The 18373-nt window shown below is 38.1% G+C and overlaps 1 protein-coding gene across 4 annotated transcripts in view; it reads left to right on the forward strand.

Annotated features, from left to right (window-relative positions):
- Positions 1-571: 571 nt before the first annotated feature.
- The window catches only part of LOC128010936 (EMI domain-containing protein 1-like), a 54403-nt gene continuing 36601 nt past the window's right edge, over positions 572-18373 (forward strand). For all 4 annotated transcript variants that reach the window (XR_008182456.1, XR_008182457.1, XM_052593051.1 and 1 more), the window contains exons 1-3: positions 572-1147; positions 10282-10395; positions 13082-13185. Coding sequence is in view for 2 of the 4 variants with exons in the window: in XM_052593051.1 (XP_052449011.1) it covers positions 984-1147; positions 10282-10395; positions 13082-13185 (382 nt within the window). In the remaining 2 variants the exon portion in view is untranslated. The remainder of the gene's footprint in view (positions 1148-10281; positions 10396-13081; positions 13186-18373) is intronic.

Genomic DNA, 18373 nt, shown 5'->3' on the forward strand with positions numbered 1-18373 from the left:
GTTGTCAAAATAACCCAAATTGGGTTGTTTTCAACCCAGCAGTTTTTAGAGTGTATATATATATATATATATATATATATATATATATATATATATATATATATATGTGTGTGTGTGTGTATATATATATATATATGTGTGTGTGTGTGTGTATATATATATATATATATATATGTATATGTATATGTATATATATATATATATATATATATATATATATGTATATACCATTACTTCATTAGAGGAGAGAAAATGAAACACTGTCAACTAATGTAATGTAATTTTGCTTTGGCATGTGTACAGTAAATACATTTTTTACAGCTCATTTATTTTTTCAATATTGATAGCATTTGTCTTGGAAGAACATATTGACTTTTGATCGCTTCTGAACCTCTGTAGAAGACAAGTGAGGCTGAATTTGTTTATTAGCCTTTCTGTCTCTTTTTCAGTTTTTTTTTTTTTTTTAAGAGACCAGCATATTTATGTTTATTTAATTTCGAAAAGTTTTCACTGGAAGAGCAGGGAAGGAGGAGTGCCGCATGTGTGAGAGGACAGAGGGAGAGGAAACTGGGCAGGGTGAAAAAAACTACACGGGCTGTGGGACTCAGGGCGACTATAAAACAGCTTTCTTGCCCATTGTGTTGATGTAGTCAAGAAATATATAGCGTACAGTACAGGGACGGAGAGCAGTGAGGCTGAGAAACGTTTGTCTTGCGGTTTGCGAGCAAACTTTGTGAGGAGATTTATTTGTGTCGGGGTCTGCCGATAAAAATCTTCTGAAATTTTAACAGTCGTATTTTGAGACACAACAGTGCTCATAAACAAGCCTTCTATTATTTTTATGCGCGAAAAAGAAACGGCAGATCAGAAACTAGTCTTTCGAGTCATATATCTGTTCTCTAGTCACAGTTTCAACATAAGCGGGACAGTATTAGGAGAGGTATTTTGCTGACTAGCTTCTCCGTGTAGTTGACGCGTCTGAAATGGGAGCGCGCGACGGGCGCTCGGTGTCTGCGGTTCACCGGAGCTCGTTCCTCCTGTTGACGCTGCTGCTCATACTGTGGCTGACCTGCGTTCAGGGGACCTGGGGACCCGGGGTTTACAAATACCAGACCGGGACAGCACTTCACAAAGATCAGTCCAAGAGGTAAGGTTTATATGACATCACATAAGTAACCTGTTGGACAGAAGCAAATCTGGTGAAACTGTTTTACGTTGTTTCGAGTAATATTTGCCATTTATTTACATTTAAATTAATTTTTATCTGTTGTTTGCAGTCAGTTCAGGGGTGGTGGTGGGGGGGGGGGGGGGGGCAGGCTACGTATTTATACAAAGTTTTTAAATATTTAAACAAGAGGCCACGTGTTCGTAAATAAAGAGCTGAGTTCAGTAAATTTATATTTCAATGTTTGTTATCCACATTTCTAGTTGGAGAGCCCAGTTTACGTTTTCAGCAGTGTGAAAACCTAGTTGTAGCTTATTAGTAACAAGTTAGTAGACCATCTTGGGCCAGAATAAAACGGGTAAACATGGTGTTTTGTCAATTAACCAACGCACACACCAGCTACCATGTTTCAAAACACAGATAACAGTTTAAGATGGACTGATTCTTAAACTATTAATCAGTTTTAATCTACTCAGTTTGTACTTCTACCTAAATGCAATGCTGATCTTGCTGTTCTCCACCTCATGCGCCTCTTGTTGCGAGTCTGACAGTCTGTTTCCTCTTTCCTGAGATGGGGGAACATCCAACTCTCCTGTCAATACCTTTGTCCATGGTTTATTCCATTAAAACATGCATTTATATAGATTGGTATCACTTTCTGGACTAATTCAAACTTCAGCTCACCCATTCAAAAGGACAGAAAGCTTTTGAATATTTGCATATTAATGGAGTCTTGATGCAAAGTTTTTTGAAATGCTAAATCAGAAGTAATCAGCAGTTTTTTTTTAATCAGTATAGCATCTTTTTAATTTCCCTCCTCTAGCTCTGGCTATGTGTGTGGTTGATTAGGTTTTTTTTTTTTTTTGAGACATAACAAGGGATGAACAAATAGAATTAGACAAAACATCCAACATGTAAGCTCTTCCCTTCTGTCCAGCCCTCACCTCATCACCTTGACTGACATGTGACCACAGCTTATGGCCTTGATCTGAACCTCATATCGTCATGTAAATATTTACTCTGTTTGGGTAAATGGCTTTTAGAGTTGTTGTGGGTGGGATGTGTGGTGGAGTGTCTCTGAAGTATGCAGGTGTGGAGTCGTCTCTGCTCTCTGGGCTGATGGTTTGCTCTCTCACCCTCTCCTCCTATCAGTCCTATCACTGACTGATGAAACAGACGGTGTTTACTAAACACATGCAGCTGCGTCGTCTGCATGCTGTGAGAGGGAAGTTTATTGCACTGCTGTCTGATGATGCTAAGGAGAGGTCACAGACATTTTTGATTACTGACAGCACTGATTACTGAGATGTGCTGTATAGCTGTTTATAGTTTTAAAAACAATTTGAAATACTCAAGAAGATTTAAATGCTTTGAATTTTCTTGTTTATATATAAATGCTGTGTCTGACTAACATTGTGACGTCTGACTGACAGACCTACAAAATGTAATTGTGGCTTGGCTTTGTGCAGCATTTATACACGGTAATCAGACAACAGCTGGCCTTGGCGTTGTGCTATTGCTTTGAAAGATGCACAACGTATTTAATCCAAGTATTTGATTACACTTTATGTTGTGTATACTTTATACCTTAGTTCAGCTACACAGAATCTAACTGTATATCAGTTAAAACTGCATGTCGACGTACTGTATAGATGCCTGCATAATTTCGTTTCCCTCACTAGAGCACAGAGGAAAGGTTTATTCTGCTTTCTAAAGCATCACTGGGAGAGGGTGAACTGGCATATGAATCTTTGTCATAAATCATAATTAACCCCATCCACATCCTAAACCTGAACCTAATCCATTTTGCACATAGCCAAGACAATGCCTGAAATGTAAATGTCCTGAGAAAAGCCCCTTAATAATATCTGTCTAATTAGAGGCCGAGTGCAGTTGGGGGTTAAGTCAGCAGCTATTTCCTGTTCTGCTCGGCTTCACGGTCCTGGAGAGCAGCGCTCAGGGTGGGAGTGTGAGACTTGGGGCCCCATAGGGACCTTCAACTGCTGACCCATCAACTTCATCCAGCATACCTCCACCTCTACCCTCATTCTGCCTTCACGAAAGCAGTGGCTCTTTGATGCTTAAGTGTTGCTCTGTGGGTTATACACATAAAATAGGGCCTATATTTTTGTTTACTTTATTTGTTTTTCTCTTCTGCATTGTAAGTGTATTGCAAATTGTAAAAAAGGCAGAGGAAATATTTGTTAGATTAGTTTTTTTCTCAAGAAAGAAGTTAAAGAATTTAATATAAATTATCTGAAGTTTGTAAATGTCATTCTTAAAAAAAATTCATGAGATTTTAAGCTTTTTTTTTTTTTCTTTTTTTTTTAGAAAAAAAAATATTCTTAAGAAGAAAATGTCAGGCTTTGGCGTTATATGACTGTGTGGTGGTTCTCAAAGATTTCCTTTTCAAAAAACACTAATTAAAAAAAATCACATCATGCATAATCATGACATGAATACTCAGTGGTATTACTTTATAGTATTGTTAGAGGTTATCTTAACAATACAAGGTTATTTGCAATGGTTCTTTTCAGGAATACAGATTCCTCTTAAGTTTTGACTTCAGAATAATCTTAAGAAAACATTTTTTTTATTAAGAAATGTTTTTGGAAATACAAAATATTCTTTTTATTTAATTATATAAAGTGAAAATGTATGAAAATAAGATTGAAATGTCAGTGAATAATGTTCTAAATCTTCTAATCAAATCTTCTAATCAAAACAAATGCTGCAGCACTCTCACATTTTGTCAGATATAACTCAACATCATCACATGAAACTAAGATCAATCAGTCAAGGAATCGGTTTCACTGTGAGGATAGAGATACTTAGGGAAATATGCACCGATCATGGTCATGATCTATGGGTGTTTCTCTGTGTGCATTCACTCATCCATAGCATCCGCTTCAGGGCTGTTTATCCTGTGAGGCTGGTCCTTAAATCCGACCCTGGAGAAGGACTGTCTCCCAACATGGCCTTTGACCTGCCCTCGCAACCATTCTTGAGCAAATCTCAGGGACAGAAGAGGGTTTCCTGCTCATTTCTGCTTTTCTTTTTTGTTCTTTCTGTCTTTTTTCTCTTTTAGTACTTCTTGATGCTTTCTTTCAGCAGCCCATTAATCTTATTCATCCCACACTGCTTTATTGGATGTCATGAGTGCGGCCTAATTGGGTTATTTTACCCCCCCCCAGTGCATCCCAGGAGGGCTTCATTACTGACCCGATGATGAAATGCTCTCTTTCCACCCCTCGCTCCAGCTGCCAAAGTTTTCCATTGTCTTCTTGTTCAAACTTAATTTATTTGCCTCCAGAGTCGATAATCTTTGTAGTATGTGCTATATTTCTGGAGTCAACATTTGCTTCTCATTCATTGTGTGTTGAAAGCTAGCATGCTTTTCCTTTTGTCTGAAAAGAGACAGTTCCACGATCTTTCCTCTGGATTGTAATGTATGCATGTGTGCGTTTTGCTGATTTTATTTAATGGCCTTGGCTTGTTTGCCGCTTGCAGCGTGCTGAGCTGCACTCAGCCCAGCTCTGTGTGATTCCTGCCATCCCTTTGTGATTTGAGTTATCTCTCCCTTACAGTCTCTGCTATGCATAGCTATTTATGACAGTTGTTCCCAACCCTTGTCCTGGAGATGAATCCTTAATCAAACACACCTGATTCAGGTCATCGGCTCATTAGTAGAAACTCCAAGATCTGAAATTTGTGTGTCAGAGAAAGGAGATATACAAAATATGCAGTGCAGGGGTGCCTCCAGGACCAGGGTTGGGAACCACTGATTTATGACATTTCTAGGGCCCTATGATTTCTGCGATGTATCGCGGAATACAGTCATAAAAACAAAATTTACAGTTTAACATGGAATGTCATGGAATTTTTGACAAATTTTGAATGAATTAATCAAAAGTTGGTCATTGCACTTACATTGGAACATTTAAACTGGAAAAGTCTATTTAAATATGAATCCTGCATGTTCTGCGTGTCTGTGTTAATGAATGGAGCAGAAGCGCGGCTTCATTCATTACACACACGGAAGCGTGTGTGACGCTCGTGGTGATTTCAGCTTCTGTCTCACTAAAAAAAGAGTAAAACTAGCTTAATCTCATACACAGAACTGTAAAGAGATGAATTCGTGTCAATAAGTCCATAAATATGTAAGTTTTGTAAAACTTTTAATAAATTGATGTGAAAATATAGAAGTTTTATGATTTTAATTAATTAGACTTGCTTTTTGATTAATACAACTTATTTTAACCATGAAAAAGGAGTGGAGAAAAATTAAAACTGAAAAAAATGAATTTTGAAAAAAATAAAATGGAATTTGGGAAAAAATAAAATGGATTTCATAGGGCCCTACATTGCTGGTCCTATGTATGTATGTGAGGAAAAGAAAAGTATGCAAGTAATCATTTACCAGATGCTTTTATTGAAAGCGATTCACAGTATACTCTTTATAGGGATTGTATAGAGTCTCAGTAGTGATTTCTAAACATAATTAATTAAGTTTATTATTTATTTAGTCTAAATTGCACTAAATTTTGTCAGGCCTAATTTATTTATTTATAGATTTGTGTAATTATTTAAAAAAAAAATTGCTCTATATTACTGTGGTAGATTGGTATTTTAAATGTTGCAAAACATACTGGAGCTGTCATGCTCACACTGACCCAAAAGCATTTTTTTTTTTTTGGGGGGGGGGGGGGTTGAAGCACTGTGAACCTTACAAAACCATATGTGACCCTGGACAACAAAGTGTAAATTTTTCACAATTTAGATTTATATATCATATGCTTTCCATTGATGTACAGTTTATTAGGATCAGACAATGTTTGGCAGAGATTCAACTATTTGAAAATCTGGAATTTGAGGGTGCAAAAAAATCTAAATACTCAGGAAATCATCTTTAAAGATTTCCAAATGAATTCTTATCAATGCATATTACTAATCAAAAATTAAGTTTTGATATATGTATACACACACACAGTAGGAAATTTACAAAATATCTTAATATCTTTACTTAATATCCTAATGATTTTTGCCATAAAAGAAAAATCTATAATTTTGACCCATACAATGTTTTTTTGGCTATTGCAAAAAATATACCCCAGCGACTTGGTTTTGTGGTCCAGGATCACATATAGCCAAGTCAAATAATTTGTTATGAAAAATGCAAAATCTTTATATCTCACATTACTGAACTATTTTCAAGGCACAACTGTTATCCACAAGTGGAACTGTTATCATAGTAAGAATTAGAGTGTGGGTTGCATAATGAGCCCTCATAAATGCTTTGTGAACGAGAGATGTTAGATTACAGGAATAATGGTCTGTGTGTACTGCTCCTCCTCTTTTAACCCAAAGCAGAGTTTAGCCTGCTCCTCCATCTCTCTCTTCAGAGAGCGGGTGAAGGTTTATTTCCCACTGAAAGGCCTATGTTTTATATGTTCCTTATAAATCTTCTCATTAGTTCATTTGGAGCTGGTCTGTGTCCAGAATGTTCTCACAAAGATTCAGAGAATGTCATACACTGAATGCTGTTTGAAAATGGACAGGTAATTTTGCATGGTTTTTAGGTAGATTTGTATTTTAGAGTAGAGGAGGTCATTGAAATTACAGTTGGGCAAAGTACAGACAAAGTCTGGATCAGATGAGACGAGAGGGGGGTGAATGACTCGAACAAATCACCCTGTTCACCAAACTGCGATTGGGGGTAGTGTGGGAACTGTGTTGTGATGGCTGTGCCGTTCTAGATCTTTATCTGTCCATTGCTCGGACGTCTCCTTCTATTGTGAGTGAGTTCAGCCCATTTCTGTGTCCGTTCACCTTATGTAGCAGATTTGCAGGCTAAAATGATGCTAAATGGACAGAATCAGTGCAATGGGGTTCAGTGCCACTGAAATCACAGCGAAATATGGATGCAAATATATGTGATAGTTTTTGCTCAGGTGTATTTACATGATTTAGTGTGTTGTGAATATAATATAATGTGATATCATTTACTCATCATGTCATTACAATGCCATATGACTTATTCTTCTTTGAAACAACACATATTATTTTGTTTGTTTGTTTGTTTTTTTGGATGGAGTATTCAAGCTTTGAAGAGCATCTAATTGAATTTTATTGATTTGCATTTTTTTAAATCTGTTTTCATTCTATTTCATTTAATCGACTTACATTGAATTTCTCTCAACCAATCTTTGCCTTCTGATTTTAAGGGTGTGTTTTGGTTGCTGACAACAAAGGATATTGATGTAGGAACATGGCCTGCTTGGGTAAATTATGTGGAGTGAATTTAAAAAAAACATTTTTTTTATAGTTGTATTTATGGGAGAGTTTGAATGTGCATTTTTGTGTTTCCTAGAGAAGGACAAGTGTATGATTTGTAGTTTTAGGTTCAGTAACAAGCGGATCACAGAAATAGCCTCATGATCTATGAGCTGTGGCCAGACTTCTGTGTTTGTGAGTTCAGCCTGTGTGTGTTTGTTGGCTGGGCCGAAGCAGTTGGGCAGGTAGTGACCGGAAAAGCCTGTGGTCACCCCAGTTCTATTCCCTCGACTCAAACCACCTAAAATGCTTAGGCTTTGGAAATTTCAGGAATATTTGAGAGCTTGTTCTGTGGGCCAGTCTCTGCAACTCTGAAAGTCTCCCTGTGGTTCAACAACAGACACTAGAGCCCTGCATTTAAGCCCAAGTACTACGGGCCCCGACTTTTTTGCACCCCTCGAGCCAGGCTTCGGGCCAATTTTGACATCAAAATTCAGATGCGGGCCGGGTCTCCCTGTTTTATACTTCTCCTTACTTTTATATTTTAGACATCCATCAATTAGTGATGAGCTGGTGGAAACAACACAAGACCCTGCTACCACGACTGTCAAGAGTGACTCAACAGTGTTTATTGTCCCGCAGCAGCATCAGCAGCATGTATGGTGCGTGCCGTCAGCACAGCTGAACAGTTCTGTGTTCAAATACATGCAAGAGGCTTATGTTTGCAACAAAGAACCGGCAAAAGTTTTTACCATTAATGTGACGGGGGAAATAGTAAGGAGATATTTGAATTATTTACTATTAAATTGTGTTTTCTGAGTCTGTGTTCCAAGGATGAAGTTGCAATCCTGACTCGTCATGGCTTTTCATAATATCATCAATCAACACACAATGCCACAGACAGACAACCTTCAGTAATTGATGCTGATTATTGAGCATGTAACAGTCCTCTGACCTATTTTCCAGGTGTGTGATCATAGCAATGCATAAGCTGAGCCATTGATAATAACCACTGAAGTATAGTAGATATAATGACGTCCATATGTTCCACGTGTATTAACTCTCTTTGAATTCTGCTCCACATCTCTTTTACTTATGTTTGCTCAACTTGAGGCATAATGGTTCATACAAAGGTCTGTTTGAGGTGAACTTATCAATGGCTCTTTGTTTCAAGTCGTTCTGTGTAAAAATCATGAGGGAGCTCGGGGGGAAAGAGATCTGATTGGTGTTGCTCTTCAAACCCACGTTTTCATTCCATTCTTTTGTGACTTCTGGCATGTGCCGAGAGTCTGGGCTTGGGCCAAGCAACTTTGTTTTGGTTCTCCGTGTTACCTTCCCCCTCTCCTCTCCTCTCCTCTCCTCTCCTCTCCTCTCCTCTCCTCTCCTCTCCTCTCCTCTCCTCTCCTCTCCTCTCCTCTGTCCTGCCTCTTGTCTGCTTCTCATCAGGGCTGGATTTGCCACTGGATTCCCAATTAGAAAGTTCCACATTATGTAGGGCACATTTAATGATTACCGTGGCAAACATTCCAGATGATTTTTGACTCCCAGGCTTGTTTCTCTTGTTTGCATTTTTTTTGTTTGCACCATGACTGAAACAGTATACCCTTGAGTGAGCTTCTATGTTACAAAGCTGGGCTGCCAGGATTTTATATGTATGTATATACAGGGGTGGGGAAAAAAATCAATAGGTTTTTATGATTATATATTATGTTGAGACTCGGATGCCAGGTATTGTGGGTCAGTGGTTGAGCATTACGTTAGTAGTGCAAAAGATTGTTGGTTAAATTCCCAGGGAATACGCATACTGGTTTAAAAAAAAATGTTTTAAGTCGCTTGTAAATAAATAAAGTATTGATCTTTAATCAGACTTTGAATGTTGTGTGGGATTGTGGATATTACACATAGTCTTTCTCATTCCCATGTATGAAAATCAGATGAAATCAGTATTTTTTTAATCTTTCTGACAAATGGTTTCAGAGAATAATATTTTCATATATTTTAATATTTACTATATGTATTTAAATATTTTTTCTAATTGTAATATTTATTAAAAAAATTGTCAAGAGTGTGAAATCAAACTGCCTTGCATTATTTTGTAGGCTGTTACACAACAGAAAAAATAAACACACACAGTGATTTTTCTTAGGCAATGTTCACAATATATATCACAATATATGTCACTATATACTCTCTCTCTCCTCTCTATCTCTCTCTCTATCTCTCTCTCTCCTCTCTCTCTAGCTCTCTCTCTGTCTCTCTCTCTCTCTCTCTCTTTCGCTCTCTCTCTATATATACAATATTATATAAAGACCTCATGTTAAGCCCCCTTTTTGAGTGGCTCAAAATGTTTCTGGTCTTTTCCAGCTATGTGAAGTGAAGCCCTGATAAAAGCAGCACAAAAGAAGCCTCTGCTCTGGTTTTTGGCTCAAGTTTCTTAAAGCTGTCTTAAATCTAGATGAGGAGCCCACACGCTCACTCGCACAGGACATCTTCCCCCTGCTTGTAGTCCTGCGAAAAGAGTAAAGATGGATGGATGTGTATTGCTAAAGAAAGACCGCAAAGTAAACAGCGCTGAAAAGGCTCTCCTGCCGGGCATACGGGTCATTTAACCTGCGTAAACAGCATAAAGAGTTTTCAAAGAAGATGGTTAGACTGTTGAAGGATGGGCGTCCCATGAAACATTGATCACTTTTACAGTATGTGGGAGTTGGATTAGATCATTTTATGGTGTGTGTGTGTCTGTGTGTGTTAGTATTCTTATGTCATCAGAACCATCCAGTACAGGATAGAGGTCAGTTAGATTGCTCTACTCTAATTCTCAATTTTTTCTCTCTCTCTGTTAGGAACTGGTGTCCGCAGACAGTGACTAAAACAGTGGCCTGTCAGGTGCAGAATGGCACTATTCTCCAGAGGGTCTATCAGACCTGCAGGTGGCCTCAGGGTTGCAATGGAGGAAGGTGAGTTTATTATCAACACACACTCACTAAGTGTTTTATATCATTTTAGGGACCTCTGTTTCATATTAATGTTGCACTTATAAAATTTTAATTTGACAGATCTTACAAACCCCCAAAATTTTGCATAATATGCATAATATGCTGCAAGTGTGTAAGAAATGAGACAAAATGGCGCTGTTGATGGCTGCCTCGGTCTGGAGCACAGTTGCTTTAATGTTTTTGTTAGTTTGTCCTGTTTTTAGCTATATTACTGCAATCAGTTTAATCAGGGACGAATTGGTGAACATTCAGCAGTAAACATCACCAAATATTTCACCCACTTTTGACTATTATGGTGTTTTGTTGGACAGTTGGCGGAGCAGCGGCACTGCTCAAGTGCTTTAAGACATGCAAGCATGGGAAGCGAGCTGGCAGGGATTGTTAGGTGGGGGGAGTAAATGTAAAGCACTCTCTTCCACCTTCAATACCACGACTGAGGTGAATTTGAGGAAGGCACCGAACCCCCAACTGCACACCGGGGGCCGCAATATAAATGGCTGCCCACTGCTCCGGGTGTGTGTTCACAGTGTGTGTGTTCACTGCTGTGTGTGCGCACTTAGGATGGGTTAAATGTAGAGTACTAATTCCGAGAATGGGTCACCATACTTGGCCACATGTCAGGCCATGTCACGTCACACCCATTCTGATCTTCTCTCCTTGGATCTGCTAATATCTTCAGCAACCCTCCTCTACCCCTTCCAGCTGTTCGGGTCTGTGAAAGGGATGTGAGTCTGGTCTTCAGGAAACAAAAGACAAGAAAATCTCCAGGCTCAGGTGGAGTTACACCACCCTGTTTGAAATCCTGTGCTGACCAGCTGGCCCCTATCTTCACACAGATCTTCAACAGGACACTGGAGCTGTGCACCCTTCCTGCTTCAAATGCTCCACCATTATCTCCTGTCCAAATTAACCCAGCTCTCTGTGCCCACCTCCATCTGTCAGTGGATAACCAGCTTCCTGACAGACAGGTAGCAGCTATTGAGGCTGGGAAAATTCTCATCCAGCACCCGCAACATCAGCACTGACACCCCCCAAGGATGTGTGCTCTCACCACTGCTCGTTTCCCTATAAACCAGCGACTGCACCTCTAAAGACCCCTCTGTCACGCTCCTGAAGTTTGCAGATCACACCACACTTGTAGGCCTCATCCAGGTTGGTGACGAGTCTGCTTACAGACAGGAGGTTAAAGAGCTAGCTGTATGGTGCAGTTATAACAACATGGAGCTGAACATGCTTAAAACAGTGAAGATGATAGTGAACTTCAGGAGGATCAGCCCTGCACTCCCCCCACTCACCATCATGAACAGCACTGTGGCAAAGGTGGAGTCATTCAGGTTCCTGGCCACCACTATCTCTCAGGACCTGAAGTGAGAGATCCACAGTCTCCATTGACAAAAAGTCCCAGTAGAGGCTGCACTTCCTTCACTAGCTGAGTAAATTAAATTTGTCACTGGAGCTGCTGATACATTTTTACTCTGCAGTCATTGAATCCATCCTCTGCACTTCTATAACTGTCTGGTTTAGCTAAGCTATAAAACCTAAATCAGACCTTAGAAGATTGCAGCTGATTGTCTGGACTGCTGCGCAAATCACTGGTACAACCCTACCCACTCAGTTCACTCAAGAACTGCACTCATCCAGAGTGAGTAAAAGAGCCGCCAAAATCATTCTGGACCCCTCACATCCAGGCCACTTCCTCTTTAAACTGTTGATGTCTGGTTGGCGCTACAGAACAATGAGCACCAAAACATCCATGCATAAGAATAGTTTCTTCCCTCAGGCAATCGATCTCATGAACAGTTAACTTGTATATAAACATATAATACTCAACGCTATTCATACATTTATTTATTTTACACACCATACTTCTTATTCACATTTCCATGCATTTGTACATTTTATACCTGTACACAAAAATACTATTTTGATCTTTTTTTATATTATTATTTCCTATTTACTTATTTTTACTATCTGTCTTGTCATTGTAATCTGATTGTGCTGTGGAAGCTTCTGTCACAAAAAAAAAAAAAAAAAAAAAAAAAATTCCTTGTATGTGTAAACATACCTGGCAATAAAGCTCTTTCTGATTCTGAAGTATCCGCTCCTGTTAAAAAGTTTGAGTTTGGTATATATTTTTTTTAATGTTTGGAAAGTCATCTCTTATGCTCACCAAGGCTGCTTTTCTTTGTAAAGCAATTAGTTGTAAAAATAGTGTGAAATATTTCACAAAAAAAAAAAAATACTGTTTTTCTATTTTAATATATTTTAAAATGTTTTATTCCAGTGATTGTAAAGTTGATTTTCCGTCACATGATCCTTTAGAAAACCTTCTAATATGCTTGTTTTCAGCTCAATAAATAGTTCTTATTATGATCAATGTTGAAAACATTTGTGTTGTGTAATATGTTTGTGGAAACTGACTAAAATATAACCATAAGTCTTTGTAGTATATTTTAATAATAAAATAATGATATTTTTTTACTGAATAAATAATATTATAAAATGAGAAAGCTACAATACTATCTTTATTGTGAAAAGAGGTGTCACCAATATTTTCATTGCTGAGTGAATTCTATATTACTCTATAGTGTTTTTTTGTGTGAAAATGTAATACAACTGTCTTACATTTGATGTATGTGTGTTGCAGCTATCGCACTGTGGTCCGCCCATCCTATAAAGTTGTGTACCGCACCATCACCTCTCTGGAGTGGAAATGTTGTCCTGGATACAGCGGATCTCAGTGTGAAGAAGGTAGGACTCAATAGTGATGTTAGTTACATCCCAATAAAGAACTAAAAACAGTTATGAAGAAGGAATCTCTATACCCTGCTTGTTTCTTTGTCAGCGTTGGGAAATCTTTCTCTGTGAAAAAACTTTGTGTAAATTAAAAAACGTCAAACTATAGTCAAGTTACTGAAATGAGTTTTCACTCTAGGCCTCCAGTCTCCGCTAACCCAAGGCCACAGTGTGTGATGCTGTTTCATTGAGAAAGCGAAACTACTTTGTTTGGCCTTTCAAAAGAGGACACAACTAGAAATCATGTTTTTATCACATTTATAATGGGTTTTATGTTTATGTCTTGTCGCTCTGGCTGGACAGGGCAACACAATATGTTGAAGGGTGAAACATTTCCATCACACGTTTGAGGTATTCGACCAATCACAACGCACTGGATAGCTGGCCAATCAGAGCACACCTTGCTTTTCAGATGGATGAGCCTTGTAAAAACTGACCCGTTTCAGAAGGCGGGGCATAGAGGAGAAACAATAATGTACAGTATGTGGAAAATAATGTGTTTTTTTAACCTTAAACCGCATAAACACATTTCATTACACCAAATAATGTTTTAGCAGCATCATATGAGCCCTTTAATGTTAATACGGGCTCACACAAGGAGACCACCGCACGACTAATGTCCTGCCCTGGCCATAGTTCACATCTGACTTTGACTTCTTCTAGTTCGATCCACTGTCTCTGTTTGTAAATCATGTCCCACTGTCAGTAGAGTAAACAGTGGAGAAGACAAAAGAAGAGAAACAGGATGGATGGCTATTGTGAGATGGCGAAAGCAAAAGTGTGTGTGAGTGAGCGTGTGATTTATGTGAGCGCGTGTCTCAGCTGTGTTTGCGTGCTGTTTCTGGCTGCTTTGCTCTGTGACTGCATGTGTGTGTGTGTTTGGCTGCATTTTCTGAGTGTCAGCCAGAGCCTCATTGTGAGTCCTGCTGGGAGTAACTGTTAGGAACATCCAGCAGCCATGAGAGTCTTCTGTCCTCTCCCAAATGAACCAGGTCTTGTGTGATCTGGCCAAAGTTGGGCATTTTAAGCGGTTGTTTGAACCAGCTATACCCACTGACCCACTAGAAGTTTTTAAGTTGTGTTCGGACACTTTTAAGCACAGCTAAATGGTTTAATGTGTCAAGTTTAATGTTGCCAGGGTGGCAAGTCTTCATTAGACTGAACTATAGTTTACTTTTATAGACAGGCTTGGCTTTTAATGTGCCCTGTAAATTGCTTTGAGGGATCTTAATGCTGTACTGTGTTTGTCATGTGGTTGTTTGTGTGTGTGTGTGCTAAAATGTCAAGTGGTAGCAGTATGCTAACTGCACTTACTACTTCCTGTCCTGTCAATTTAAAAATTGTATCATATATTGCTGCCACAATAACCTTTTCAATTTTTTACGTGCTTTCTTCTCGTTCCCATTTTTTGTTTGCTGTGGTGATGCTTCGATTAAATATTGTTCTTCTAAATACTTTCCAGCATTTCAGTAAAAAATGTAAAAAGGGTTTAGCCTAAATAAGAAGGTTTCGGGAAACGCAGCCTTGAGTCCTCTGACGTTACTAGGTGTTATAGATATAATACACCACATAAAGTAGTACCCATGTTTAACTATACAGCGTAGTATTTTATTTTAGTTTTTTATTTCTGATTGGGCAGCCAAGTTGTAAATGTGCCCAGGCCCGCCCACAGCTAATCTGACAGCTCCATTCTGTCTCACCAACACCACAGTTTACAATGGGCTTCAGCACCCCTCAAGACATCGCTCATGTCACTGATGCAATACACTATATAGTGAGGATCAGAATCTAGAAAGCATGTTGTGCATGCAATGCACACACATTTATTCGTGTCTGGTATATCAGACCGTGGAGAATAAGCTTTATTCTCTCATATATAGATGTACCGTCCCGACAACCCCCACATTATCTTGTTTTATAACACTGTCTGTCTCTCTCTGACTGTCTCTGTTTGTGTCTACTCTGGCTCCAGGTTGTTTTCATGCACACAGTATGGGTTGTAGTTTAAAATGTAAAGTGTAATCGCATGTGGGGTGTGTGGAATGAGGAAAGAGAAATATGGCTGCTTCGGTCAGACAATATCTTTTAAACATCACCTTCACTTTAAAGCAGCATTATTCAAGTAAGCCAAACAGAACTACTCCTTAGTGCAACAAAAACTACTATCTGCAGATAGCAGTTCCTAGATATAATACAATATATCAATGGTACATGAAACATCAGGAATACAACTTTTTATTTTTTTTTGTCATGAGAAACACTTACATCTATCAGAATATTATTATTTATTTATGTTTAAGTATACTGGTCTGTTTCTTTTCCTGTGGGACATTAATTGAAAGAGTTGAGTTGTGGATTAAGATATCTTTTGCTTTTGTCCATTTTTGGCCCAAACACTTTTTTGCTCTCACACTTGCAATCTCTTGTTCTTTTCTCATTAGTTCTCCCTCTCTCATCGGCGTCGTCTGAACTAGTAAAACATTACATCACCGATAAGACACAAAAACATATTTGAAGTAAATGTCAAGGTTTTTTATCTGAAGTGCATTTCATGAAAATCAGCGTCCCACCCTTGTTCACTTTCACACACACATACTGTACACACAGATGTTTGAAGCTCTGTTAGTGAAGACCACTTCAAATCTTCTCTTAAGTCATTGTTGTAGAACATGTTGAAAACTTTGGACAAACTACCATTCATAGCGTTTCACACTAGTGTTTTTGAAAGAAGTCCCCTACGCTCACCTAGGCTGCATTTATTTGATCAACACGGAAAACAGTGATATTTTAAAATATTATTGCAATTTAAAATATCTGTATCATTGTAATATGCAGATTTGGTGCTCAATTCTAAAAACTGTTGTACATCTTTTTTTCTTCGATGAATGGAAAGGTCCGTTTTTATTTATTTGAAATAAATATATTTTGTAACATTAAAAATATATTTTCCTTTGATCAATTTAATGCACCCTTAATGGATATCTTCTGTTAATCTGTATTCATTGGAAGCAACAGAAATAACCCCGACGCCAACCCTGCACAATTTCTTTGATTTAAAAACCCAAAGATTAAATGCACTGAACAAATTACATCATGTATCATGCGGGGGGAAATGAAATACTGTCTATGAAGGCTTTATGTCAAAATATTGTTCCGTCATATCTGCTTTCAGCCCAGTTTATTATTTCAACAAAGCTCCACAGAATATTTTGTTGATAAGCATAATGACCTAACACTTGTTAAATCATCATCTCATTGCCTTAGTGTTTTTAGAAGAAGATTTCTCCACAGACCTTTAGTGTTTTACTTAAATAAATGATGAGGATTAATTCTGAGATGTTTATATTCATACACATTAACTCGTCACCCTACCCAACTGTGTGTGTGTGTGTGTGTGTGTGTTTGTGTGTGTCTGTGTGTGTCAAATGATTGAGAGGAAGTTGTATTAGCACGCTTGTCTCAGAAGTGTGAAGGTCCCTGTATTAAACTCATTCAAATTAAGGCTGTGCGCTTTTGATGCACTAATTACCCGCTCAGCTTGCAGGCATGTGATGGCCGCTTTAAAGCCACAGAAATGTAATCTGTGTTTTCACAGCTCAGCTCGGCTTATCGGGGGGTTCCACGCTAAGCTCTTACACTTCAAACTTCAGTTAGTTCACACACTCACTATGGAGAAAGTCAGCTGGGAGCGTTTTTGGCTCTTTTTTAAGAGCATTTCATTCTGGAATGATTTAAGTTGTCCTTAATGACTTGGGAAAGGGCCAAAATCTCAGGCAGAGCCCCCTGCCTGTCTCTGTGTTAGCCAGTCAGCTTTGTGTTTATGCCCCTGAAGTGAGGAGTGTGTGAGCGTGTGTAGGAGATACAAGGTGTCAGGAAGTGCATTGTGCAGCTGTTGTGTCTGTTTACATTTGTACTTTGTGAATATCAATTAACATTCTGAACGAACATTCTGAACACACACTTTGAACGCATGTACATTTTACTTATTCAACACTTTTCACATAAGAGTGCACACTTTCAACAAACAATATGAACAAATTCTTAATGAGCATTGCAAATTGCCCATCAGCAGCTTATATTATATCTTTTACTTCCATCTGCATAACTGTAAACTTTGTTAAGTTTAGATGTGTAAGCTGTTTGTAATTCTAAATTTGTGCTGCCTGTCCTGTATATTGTATATTATTGCAACAACTCCCTTCTTTTCCTTTCTGTGCTCTGTGCTGTCCATTCCTTCCCAAGACAGTCTGCGGGATGACATAACCTACTGTACCTGACCTGCTGAAATGAGTGTAAAAGCTGTGCTCTGTATAAACCAAGAAATTTCAGGTTTAACAGGGCCTTCGCTTTACAACCCACCACATAAACTCAAACAGGAAGTGCTGCGTCGCACAGAGCCCCACTGGAGGAAGTGAAGGTCTGGAAATGGAAAGAAACAAATGAGGAATACACATATTTATTGAGGAAACATTCTATTTTTCCTCACGCTGAACTTGCAATTTTAAGCAGTTACCTGAGTTAAGCTCTAAACTTTTTCTAGGGATATTAAAGAAAAAGCGTGTATCTTAATTCATAGAGTTTTATGATGATTTCCGGTGAATAAACGACATAAATTACTACATAATAGATTTCCAAACTGGGGTCTAGGGAATCCCAAGGAGCAACAGTAGGGTACCAGAGGCCGCAGAAATTTATGTATTTTTTTTTTTTTTGAGGAAAAAAAAGCATATTAACTTGCAATATTAAACTAAGTAAACAATATTGACACAATTTTTTATGTATGCAGTTTATTGTATTCTGTTTTGAGTTGTAGTTTTTAGCAGTTAGAAATAAAAAGTAATGGGAAGATTAGTGATTTTTCTTTTTTCTTTTTGTTGATTTCTATAACTCAGTCCCTGGAATAAAGCAGTGTTGTTGGTGTTTTTTTTTTTTTTTTTTTTTTTTTTAATTGCAAAGCAAAAAGCAAAATGTTTCTTTGTTTTATTCCTCACATCTTTTTAGATAACTGGTATCAGTCTCAAAATAGGTTTGTTAAATATTTTTAATACAGTTTTCATGCAACAAGGGGAGGAAGAAAGAACTGTCTGAAGATAAAAAGCAACGTTTTGTGAAAGACATGAAAACAAATAATATGTAATATCAT

This window comes from Carassius gibelio, chromosome A5 (genome assembly GCF_023724105.1).
Source record: "Carassius gibelio isolate Cgi1373 ecotype wild population from Czech Republic chromosome A5, carGib1.2-hapl.c, whole genome shotgun sequence".
NCBI classification, from domain to species: domain Eukaryota; kingdom Metazoa; phylum Chordata; class Actinopteri; order Cypriniformes; family Cyprinidae; genus Carassius; species Carassius gibelio.